The 11,492-nt window shown below is 60.3% G+C and overlaps 1 protein-coding gene across 1 annotated transcript; it reads left to right on the top strand.

Moving 5' to 3' along the window:
* Positions 1-6,114: 6,114 nt before the first annotated feature.
* On the top strand, positions 6,115-9,936 carry LOC147416105 (uncharacterized). The gene has a single exon (XM_086460509.1). It carries the CDS (start codon positions 6,115-6,117, stop codon positions 9,934-9,936), a length of 3,822 nt encoding a protein of 1,273 aa, XP_086316635.1.
* Positions 9,937-11,492: the final 1,556 nt, after the last annotated feature.

The following is an 11,492-nucleotide window of genomic DNA, read 5'->3' as shown; positions in this document are numbered from 1 at the left end:
ATTCTGGGGTTCTTTTATGGATCACTAGAGGCAGAACTAGGACACAACCGAGGTCAGATATCAGTCAAGGAGATATCTGTACTTTATTGCATGATCCTTACAAAGGAAAAATAGGAAAGCAAAGATTTGGTTTAAGCAGAGAATAGTCACCATCGTAGTTCCAGCGACGTCTCGCTGTGTCCATCTTCTTCATTCGTGGTGGGGAGCTCCGGGGACAGCCCTTATCTGCTGTGGCAATTCAACTTTCATCCCGCCCAACCGCAGTCTGTTGCCGTGGGATTTCGACTGGAGGTTTGAGCTTGACTTCACAATGAAGAACTTCCATGAAAGGATGATGTTGAGACACAGATCCAAAATGCCCCGAGAGGAGGATGTGGAGACAGAATTTTCCGACATCAGACTCCCACACCTGGTCAATGGTTTATGTCTAAAGGATTATATGTGGTCAGGGCGAAGGGACTATATGTGCTCACTCAATCCTTTCTATCGTTTAGCCAAGATTTCAAAGTTTCATCATGGTTATTCCCAATTCCGCCCAGGCGATCGGTGGTAGTTCACTCTGAAGTCTGAATCCTAATTTCCCTGAAGCAGACTCTCAGGCACTGGATTTTATAAAACTAAATAATTTAATAGAGTGATACAGCAGCAGGGTCACCTCTGGCAAGGGGTCCCAGGAAAGGGATCTCAAAAAAAGGAAGGAGGAGCCAAGCGAACAAAGAAATCCCTGGGCAATTAAACCCTCACAGACCGTTCACCCACCCCTCATGTGGCAGTTCGGTCCAACAGTAATATTTGGGTCTCCTTGTTCCTCATTGGGTCTGAAAAATGCTTCTGGCCCAACATCTTCTGACTCCTTGTTGGATTCCTTCCCTGACTCCAGCCGGGCGTTATCTGGTCTAGTGGCAGCTGCTGTAGCCTTGGAGCCTCCTTATCTTCTAAGTTACGCAGGCTCTGGGGGCCCTGTTTTCACTGAACAGGTTCAGGTTCGGTAAACCTCCATGGAGATTTACAGCTTGAGGCCCGAGGCTTCAGCAAAGTTGCTCCTGCTGAGTCAGCCCAGCTGACTAAATCACACGGGATTATAACTCGGAGCGAGCCGTTCTGTTTAAAACTTGGTTATTTAAGGTAAATGACCAATACCCCTTCACACTGAGAGGCGCCCCTGCTCAAGGGGAGAGTTGCCCGGCGCACAGTCCTGTTGCCCACCAAGGAGAGCTCAAACTGGGCTCACCCCCCGATCTGCCGCTGGCGAAAGACCTCATGGCCGGAGATGGCCACCACGTGCCCGAGGGTGGCCCGCTTGGGCTGCCGCACAGACTTGGCGGGACAAAGCGGGTGGCTGGTGGCCACGTCACGTGCGACGGGAGAGGGTGCACAAGACGCCTTGGACCTGCAGGCATCTGTGCTTGCTCTGCTCCTTCGGGGGTCTCCTGGAGGGGCCCCTGGCTCAGCTGCAGCTCAGCCCTTCGCCTCCTGCAGAATCTGCACCGAAATGGTGCGGGTTTGGTTAAGGGGGGGGGTGAGTGTGTCCGTCACAGACAGGGACGGCTGGGCCAGGAGGTCACCAAGCTGCAGGGGCTGCTGGCACCCTGTCCCATCCCATGCTGGCCCCCCATCCCAACACCAAGGGATGGGCATTGCCCTCCCAAAACCAGGGGTGGGTGGGTGTGGGTGTGGGTGTGTGTGTGTAAAGGTTGATACAAAATTCAGAGTTTCCAAACCCCCTTGCTTCTAACACCCCTCATCGAGGTGGGAGGCTCGGTGAGGCTGGGTGAGGATTCCTAGGTGAAGACCCAATAACATCTGGTGACAGATGTTCTTCTGTTCGAGGATAAATTGCAGATTAAGGCATGACTAAAGTTTTCTGAGGAGGTAAAGTTGTACACGCTGTAGCAAATTTTTACAGTTGAATAACCTTCTCTAAAGGCCCAGAAAATGTTCTCAGCCTTGTCCGTTGTGTAGACCCTCCCAGGACTGGTTTAAAAACCAGTCGTGCAGATCATGTAGGAAAATAAAAGAAAACAACGGTGATTGATTAGCAACAGGTGTGCTGAGCACGGGGAAATAAGGTTAGAATTGGGATTGTTTGAGTTCTGCTTATTGCTTAAGTCTTAAATAACTTCGTGCCTTGTAAGCACTTGATGTAAGAAGTTCTCAGAATTGTAACCGTATAGGACTGGTAGAAAAGATAATTGTGTAGACGATGACTCAAAACTGAAAACAAGTATTGGAACCAGAAAAGAAGAACCCAGCTGAATAAGGGGATTGTGAGTGGACTTGTGTGGTGAATATAAAGAAAAAGGTTGAGTGAAAATTTACAACGACTTTGGGCTCTGTGTATTGATAAAGAAAAGGTATAAAACCTGCAAGGACTTGGAATTCAGTTGCCACGCGCTTGGGGGGTTGGCCCAGCCCTGAGCTGTGAGTAAAGCAAACCTGGAGACCCCCACAGCCGTGCCCAGCGACTGATCTCCTCGAACACACGCCCGTGTTACAACAAAATTTATTTGTAAAGACGTGTATGTGCGGAAAATCCTGGCTCCAGCGGTCAGTGTTCTCAAAGGAGACAGAGGAGTCATGTAAAAACAAACTTTATTCGGATAAAGGGAGGGTCCACTGGGCAGATCCCGTGGGGTCTCTCAGAGTTGCTGGAGGGTCGCAGCCCCCTTTTTATCCTCATGTCCCGGCTGCAGAGGACCCTCTCCCATTCCCCATTGTTACAGTCTGAATGGACATCCCACTTCTGACACCACTTAGAAATGTTACAGTCCTGAAGAGGTGAACTCTTACCAGGGCTGCTGATTCAAATACCCGTCAAGAGATTAAGGCTCAAACAACGCTATATATTGTCAACACCACTACAAAGTTTTATTTATTTAGAGAGAGAGAGAGAAAGGGAGAACGAAAGGGAGGAAGGGAGGAAGAGAAGAAGAAGAGCACGCCGCAATAGTCACCACGGGGGATCTGTAGCATCTGGTGGTTTTTCCCGTCCAGCGGCGGTCCAGTCCAGGCAGGTTCTCAGCTCTGCTCCGCTCCCTTTGGTCCGTCTTCTTGCTCCCCTCTTGCTTCTCCCCCGCTTTTTTCTTCTTCCTGCTTTTTTCTTCTTCGCCGAGGGGCTGCCAAGGGTCCTTTTTGTACCACAGTCCCAGGCCAATCCGATGGCGATGTGTTGCGGTCTAGGCGGCAAGATCCAACCCAGCCGTGCCACGTGGCTTCCACGCGCCGATCACGAGCTGGCAGTCCGTGCAACCTCCATCACACAGCTTGCAAGCTGCAGGCACGAACCGAACAAATCCACGCCTTTAGCTGTTACCACGAAGCGACAAGCAAATATTTCCAAGAAGCCATGTCGTCTGGCCGAAACTCCTAACCGCATCCGTACAAAACAGGTGTTCTGCTAAGAAGTCGCTTCGGGCCTTCAGACAGCGCGCTGTCGTTACAGCGACTTAAGTCTCTACTTCCTCTCCAAAACCACAAGGTACAAAGTTTGAGACAAACATAAATTTCAGTGGTCCTAATTCTTACACCCATGGGCTGAGCTACCAGGAAGGCACAGACTTCCCGACCCGCCTACTACAGGTACTACATGTTTACCCCTTAACACGCACCCTCCTTCGCATCATGCATCATGTGTTTCATTATCATGTCATTATGCACCTCCTGGGGGGAGAGGTTAATGTAAATAAGCCTATGAAGCCTGTGCGTTCATTCCTAAAGTTGAAAAGTTCAGACTCCCCCTTGGCTTTTTTGAGGGAATTTTCATGATTTTCAGGTTATCTTTCCCTAACAGAGCTTTTGTGGTTTAGCCAGTTCTCCTGATCATTTCCTTTGGGTTATCTTATCTTATCTAACAGAGCTTTGTAGTCTGGCGAGTTCTCCTGATTCTCTCTGTCTGGTTACATGTCTTCCTAGCAAGGCCGTACACATCTATATTATAGTGGGCTTTATTTGCACAGACACATACATTTATATTTTCTATCGATTGGTTAATATTCATCAGCTCATTAAGCATGCGGGCTCACCCCAGAAGTTCAGAGGTTTGGTCTTGTCTTTGGTTCCTGTTGGGATCCTCTAGTTACTGAGATGTACAGCACTTTTTACAAGGCCTGGTGTATATCTGAGAAGATCCCCTTGTCTTAGTTTTATCACTGACTAAACACACGGCTTCTCTGGATAAACAGTGCCCTGGACTTGCAAAAACCCTCTGCTCCTTGTCTCGTCCCTGTTTAGGTCTGTGGGATCTTGTACCAGCCTCGGTAAATGGTGCTATGTTTTTATAAAGACACTCTCATAATCCAGTCATACACCTCCATATTTCTATCACCCCCCAACACCCACTTCCCCGGGGGTCCTGATCCCACCCCCCGCCCCGGGGATGGCATGCTGCTGTTGGCAGAGGGTTGCACTCACGACAAACTTATCTCCACCTCAGCAGACACCGACATTTCTGTACGGCAGGGCAGGGAAGCACAGGGCTTGGCTCCTCCTGACGGGCTTCAAAGTTATATTAAAAGTTAATATTTTTTATATCCTTTTTCTGCAAAGTCATGGTCTTTAACATATTTTAACATAAGCGTGCATGTTATGCCCAGTATTAATGTTGACATTGACACTGATTGCTCCACCCTATTAACTAACTTCATTAATATTCCTATACTAATATAATCATGGGTTATTTTACTGATCGAAATCCCTGATAGACAAATCAGGATGGGGAGGATGTGAGGGTCTCCACAGCAACATTCCTTAGTTTCTCTGGTTTCATCCCATAAGATAAGAAGACACAACAAGAACGCGCACTTTCACCCCCTGTCCCTGCCTCCTGCCTCCCTGTTCTGTTCTGCACAATTTCACACCCGCAGCAGCTCTGGCTTTGGCCATTTTCCTAAGGCACCTGCTGCCTCTGAGCATCAGGGAGGGTTTGGGTATTTCTTACCCTCATGTAAACTGATCGAATCAGGAAATTAATACAAAACGTTAGTTATTCATTAAAGCAATGAAGTTGTTCATTAAAAGCAATTAGTTATCAATGAAAAGTAATTATCTATTCAAAATTCAGACCTGATTATAACACTGCGGCCGCGGGGGGGCCGGTCCGAGCGGGGCATCCCCTTCCCACCCGCGGCCGCGACCCCAGCGGGGGCTGCATGGGACCCCCCCCATCTCCCCCCCCCAGCTGCAACACCCCCCGCGCCCACGGGGGAAACTGAGGCACGGCTCCCCCGCTCCCGGCCACGGCCCCCCCGCCCCTCCCCCCGGGGCGATAAACAACTTCCCGGCTGCCGGGGGCGGCCCAGTGCGAAACCGCGGCCTCGTGCACTGGAGGAACTGGTCGGCGCCCAGCGGGGGGCGGGACCGGCCGGGAGGAGGGGGCAGCCCACGGCCCCGCCGGAGCGGCGCCCCCCGCCCCGGAGCGCCCCCAGCCCGGCCCCGGCGCCGATCGGGACGGGAGAAGGTACGGGGGCGGGGGGGCGGCGGGGGGGGGGCAGGGTGGGGGGTGCAAACTCCCCCCGACTGTATGGCGGACACGGGGGGCGTGTGCTCGCGGGGCCGGGGGGAGCGGGGGGTCCGGGGGGAGCGGGGGTCCGGGGGGTCCGCGCTCCCCCCAGCCCTCCCCGGGGGGTCTCTCCCCTCGGCCTCGGCCCCGGCCCCATCTCACCAGCCCCGCCGCCCCTTGCCCAGGGCTCACCCCCCGCTCTGCTCCCGCAGCCCCCCGCGCCCGGACGAGGGGACATCTCCGCGGCAGAGGAGGGGACATCTCCGGAGCCACCTCGGCCCGCGCTTGGCGCCGTCCTTCCTCTTCCTCCCCCGGCTTCGTAACCCTTCGGCGGCTGCTGCTGCCGGGGCTGGCACCGACGGACACCCCCGGTCCTGGGCATCATCCCCCCGTCCTGGACATCGTCCCCCCGTCCTGGACATCGTCCCCGGGCCTGGGCATCGTCCCCCCATCCTGGACATCGTCCCCCCGTCCTGGACATCGTCCCCGGTCCTGGGCATCGTCCCTCACTCCCGGCCATCCCTCGCTCCTGCCGCAAGCCCTGTGCCACAGCAGCGGGAGGCGAAGGCGAGGGGCCGGTGTGGTGACCCCCAGTTTCCCTCCCGGTTTTCGGGGCAATGGCCTCTTTCTGGAGCCGGAAGGACAAGCATAAGGGGGGTCTCCCCCCGCCACCAGCCTCGCAGGCGGTGGATTTGGGGATGCTCATGCAGGAGAGGGGTCCCAAGCCCCGGGTGGCGGGGGACCCAGAGGAGCAGTTTGCCAAGTGCTGCTGGATCCGGCGCGCCGGCCGGCAGCTGCGCAGGGCCTTGCTGGGACACGTGGCGCGGCCAAAGGATGGCAGCAAGCAGCGCCGGGCTTCCCGAGGAGCCGAGGAGAGCCGGAGGGCCACCGGGATGCGGGCACAGGCTGCCAGGGGCTGCGCCGAGCTGGAGGGGAAAGCACTGGGGCTGCCGGAGGAGCCGGGGACCCGCCGAAAAGCCACCCGAGGTGGGGAAGCCCCGCAGGAAGAGCAGGTGATGGTGAACAATGTCCACGACGTGGTCCCGCGCCATGGGGCAGGCGGTTGGGATGAGCCGATCGTCCGGCGCGACGCACAGGATGGGGTCGTGCCGAGGGGAGGTGGTGGCCACGGGGATGATACGGGTCAAACTCGGCCCCTGGTCCAGGCAGGCAGCAGCAGGGATGAGGAGGGAAGGACCACTGGCTGGCCCCAGAGCCTGGGGTTGTGGGTGGAGGACGAGGGTGCTGCCACTGTCCCCCGAGGGGACTGGGATGGGGACCGGGACAGGCAGGACTTTAACTCTCCGTTGGCAGAGGGAAGGTCTGGGGAGGAGCGGAGGAGGCGAGTGTGGGAGAAGCTGCGGCGCTTGGGGGAAGACATGGCGGCGTGGGAAGGGAGGTCCACGAGAGACCTGGCGGCCAGGCTGGTGGAGGTGATCCTGCAGACGGGAACCAAGACGTACCCTACGGAGACAGGGAACGACAGCGCCCGGCAGGAGCAGGGGCGGGCAAGAGCCAGGGTGGGCAGCTCCGAGGGGGTGGGTGCTTTGGTGGACACCCATGCAGACGTCACCATGGCGCAGCAGCGCCCGCAGGACCTTGCCGTGTGCCGCGACATCCCCGTCTCCATCGGTGGGACCGTGTGCGGGGGCGATGGGCGCCTCCCCGCCGTGCTGGAGCCCTCTGGGAAGGAGCAGATCCGGGAGGACTCTGGCGACAACCTCCTGGAGCAGGGAGGTCCACTGGCTCGTCCTAGGCCCGCCGCGGTAGTCTGCTGTCTCGTGATGACCGAGGCCAGGAGCAAAGAGCAGTGGAGGGAGGAATTCCCGGGCGTGTGGGCGCAGCACAAGGTGGACTGCGGGCTGGTGTCCGGGGAGGAGGAGGTGCACGGGGCGCCGGTGCCCTTCCGACCACAGCGCCCGTTGCCAGCAGACGTGGAGGAGGTGGTGGCGAGCACCCTGTGGGACCTGCTGCGTGAAGGCGTGGTGGTGGAAGGCTGCTCCTCCTCCAACAGCCCCTTGCGGCCCGTCCCGAAGGCCGACGGGAAGACGTGGCGCCTGACGCTGGATTGCAGAGCTGTCAACAGGGCCACCCCCAGGGTGGCGCCGGTGGTGCTGGACGTGGCCCGGCTCGTCACCTCCCTCAGCCCCGAGAGCAAGTCTTTCTCGACGGTGGATCTGTCAAACGCCTCCTTCGCCGTCCCCCTGGCAGCAGGCTCCCGAGCCAGGTTCGCCTTCACCTTCGGGGGCCGGCAGTACCTCTTCACCCGGCTGCCCCCAGGCTTCCACAGCACCACCTCCATCGTGCACCGGCGGGTGGCCCAGATGTTGTCCCAGCTGCCCCAAGGGGACAGACGTTGGGTTTTTTCCTACGTCGATGACATCCTCATCGCCGGGAAGAGCCCAAAGGAAACCGAAGCCCGAACGAGGCGAGTCCTGAAGCTGATCCAAGAAACGGGCTTCAAAGCCAAGTTGGAGAAAGCGCAGCTCGTCCAGCCCGAGGTGGACTACCTGGGGATGACGCTGGGGCCCGAGGGGCGAAGGATCCAGGCCAGCAAGCGGGAGGCCCTCAGCAAGGCGCCCAGCCCGCGGGACGCCCGCGGCCTCCGCTCGCTGCTCGGCAAGTTCGGCTCCTTGCAGGACCACATCCCCGGCTACTGGGCGCTGGCCCTGCCGCTCCACCGCCTCGCCGCGGAGCGGGGCGGGTGGGCGTGGGGCCCGGCGCAGGAGCGGGCGCTGAGCCGCCTGAAGCGCGCTGTCCTGGCTGCGCCCGCCCTGCGGTTCCCCGACGGGTCCCGGCCCTTCGTGATCAGGCCGACGGCCGGCGGGGAGGCGGCGGGGGCTGCCCTGCTGCAGGAGGACGAGCGGGGCCGGCTGGTCCCGGTGGGACACAGCTCCCGCGTCCTGAAGAAGCACGAGGTCTCCCACCCGCCGGAGGAGAAGGGGTGCCTGGCGGCTGCCTGGGCCGTGCAGGCGTTCCAGACCCTGACGGGGCCGGCGCCCGCCCTGCTCCAGATGTCCCATTCCCCTGGGAAGTACCTCCTGCGGGGCGAGGCGCTGGGGTCCAGCGGGACAGGCCCGCGCCCGGCGCAGTGGACTCTGCTGCTGGTGAACGGGGGGGCGATGGCGAGGGGACCCCAGCCGGAGCGGGGAGAGCCCCCTGGCACCCTGGTCCCCTCTGCGCCCCCGCTGTGGCAGCTGCCCTCCTGTGTCCCTAAGGCCAACGTCTGGTTCATGGCCAGCGAGAGGGCTCGCTCCATCGGCTTCGCTGCGGCCAGCCTGGAGGAGCGGTGGCTCCTCGGGGTGGCTGAGGGCGACTCGGTGCTGGGCGCGGAGCTGGTGGCTCTCCAGCAGCTCCTGCTCCGCCACCGGTGCTCCGCGCCCCTCTATTTGTACACTGGCTGCTGGCCCTTGGTGGAGAGGCTGGGAAGCCAAGTGGGCGAGGAGGAGCCGGGGCCGTGGGCGAGCTCGGGCGAGGGCTTGTGGCCGAGCATCCTGGGGTGGGTCCGCACCAGACCGGGGGTGCTGCACGTCAGGTATGTGGGAGTGGGCGCTAGCGAGGACGCGGAGGAGGCGGAGTGGCGGCAGAGAGTGGGCAGGAGGGCCAGGGCGATGGCTGGCAGCGCTGCGGGCAGCCGGCTAATCTGGGAGCCCTCGAAGTACGAGAGGCAAGAGATAGTGGCCCAGTGTCACGGGCGGTGGCACAAGGGGGCAGAAGGGACCCTGGCGAGGGTGCGGCGGGTGGCGCCCTGGGAAGGCGACCGCGGGCAGGTGGCCCGTTGGGTGCGGAGCTGCCTGCAGTGCGGCGCGGGCAGGGACGGAGCGGGCAGGGTGCCGCCCCAGCGGGCGGAGGGGCCGTGGTCGCAGCTCTGGCTGGGCTACGTCGGGGGCCTCCCCGAGAGCGAGGAGGGGCACCGCTCCCTCTTGGTGGTGGAGGACGAGTTCTCGGGGTGGGTGGAAGCCTTCCCGGTGCGGGCGAGGGCGGCAGAGGCGATGGCCCAGGTGCTCCTGGAGGAGGTTCTCGCCCGGCACGGGACGCCTCGCGCCATCCGCGTGCCGCCCTGCCTCCGGGGTGCCGTGGGGATGGCGGCGGCCGGGCTGGAGCCCCCGTGGGACATCCCGCAGCCCGGCCAGGCGGCACCGGCCACAGCGGCCCTGCGGCGGCTGGCCCAGGGGACCGGCAAGGAGTGGGCGAAGCTGCTCCCCGTGCTCGTGGCGGGGATCAGGTCCGTGCGGGCGCAGGGAGCGGTGCTGAGCCCTTTCCAAATCGCGCACGGCTTCCCGGTGGAGATGCGGTGGGGCAGCGAGGGGGAGGTCTGCCCCCAGGACAACGTCCTCCCCTGGCTCAGCCGGCTGCAGGGGGACCCGGACGGCTACAAGCACCGGATCGAAGCCGCGCTGCTGGGGGGCTGCCCGGAGGGGGATGCTCTGTGCCCGTAGCCCCCGACTCCTCCGTGAGATCACTGCCTGCGTCCTGTGTGGCCGTGTGGGGAGAAAATGGGTGTGCTGGGATTGCTGGGGGCTTTTATGTGGGACCGGGGAGCATTTAGGCAGGACTGGGGGGCTTTTATGTGGGACCGGGGAGCGTTTAGGCAGGACTAGGGGGCTTTTAGGCAGGACTAGGGAGCGTTTGGGCAGGGCTAAGCAATGTGCAACCACTTCTTCAAGGACAGGGAGGGAAGGCTTGCTGGCTATACTGGTTTTGACTGGGATGGAGCTGGTTTTCTTGGTAGCATCCAGCATGGTGCTGGGCTCTCCAGCTGTGGCCCCAACAGTGCTGGGAGCATGGGGATGGTGTTGCCGTCCCCAGTCCTGCAGGGCTTGGGGGAGCTGGGCCGGCTTTTGCTGGGGACCGTGGGAGATGGTGAGCGATGGCCTTGGCCTCACTTGCTTTGGTTTCTTTATTTTCTTTCCCTCTTTTTCCACTTGATTTATTAAACAATTTTTGTCTCGACCCACAGGTTTTTTGGCTTTTCCTCTTCCTTTCCGCACTGGGTTGGCTGGGATAGAGTTAAATTCCTCACAGCAGCTTGCGGTTGGGGTTTGGGCTGAGAACAGTGTTGATAACAGAGGGATGCTTCAGTTATCGCAGCAGCCCCTGCACCGCCTCAAGGTCTTTTCTGCTTCTCACGCCCGGCCGGGGAATTGTGTCCGGCGGCTCAGCAGCCTTTGGGAGCGGTGGTGGAGGAGAGAGGGGCCACCAGTGTCCAATGCCCGAGTCTCAACCCCGTTAGCGACCTCCAGGCGATCTCCTGATGCTCCGCATGGTCTCCAAAGGGTCGTGGGTCCGTACCCTCCATCCCTCCTGATGGTCGTAGCTCTCCAAGCCCCTCTGCTGCTTAAAATCCACTCAAGCTGGAAAAGACCCTCCATATCGCCAAGCCCAACCCTTAAACCGGGTGATGAAGGTGATGAAGGGCGACCATGAGCCCTGTGAGTGCGCAGACGCTGGGAACCCCCAGCTCTGCTCCACAGGCCGGTTGAAGCCACAGGAGCAGCGAGGCGGGAGCTGCGGGCTCACCTGGGGACCCCCCAGCAACGAACTGCCCTTGAGGGCAGGACCTGGGGCACAGCCGGTAGCCCAGGGGCTGGTAGCCCAGAGACTCCTGGCAGGGACCCATCAGCCGCCCCAGCAGAGGTGTATTTAGCGCTGCTGCGGCGAGCCGGCGGCCCGAACGCTGAGCCAGCCCGGACCAAGAGGGCAACCCCGCCGCTGGTGTGGCACCGGCGTTTCGCCGGCCGGTCGATCCCGTAGCACGGCTGCACGCCCAGTGGGGAAACACCTGGAGAGGCAGCCGAGAGACCCCCAAAACGCTCCCAGAAATGGCCAGGGGGGTGAGGGGGAGGCTCCGGGACCCAAACCCGCGAGGTGGCGATGCCCAGGAGCCACGTCCGAGCGAGCAGGGGGCGGGCGGGTGCTGGTGCGGGGAACACTCCAGAAACTGAACTAATCCAACCCGGAGGAGAGGGGCAGGGCTGGGCTGGAGCAAGCAGGG

The sequence above is a fragment of the Leptosomus discolor genome, chromosome 2, assembly GCF_034619465.1.
Source record: "Leptosomus discolor isolate bLepDis1 chromosome 2, bLepDis1.hap2, whole genome shotgun sequence".
Taxonomy (NCBI): Eukaryota; Metazoa; Chordata; class Aves; order Leptosomiformes; family Leptosomidae; genus Leptosomus; species Leptosomus discolor.
This window is presented reverse-complemented; position numbering and strand designations above follow the sequence as displayed.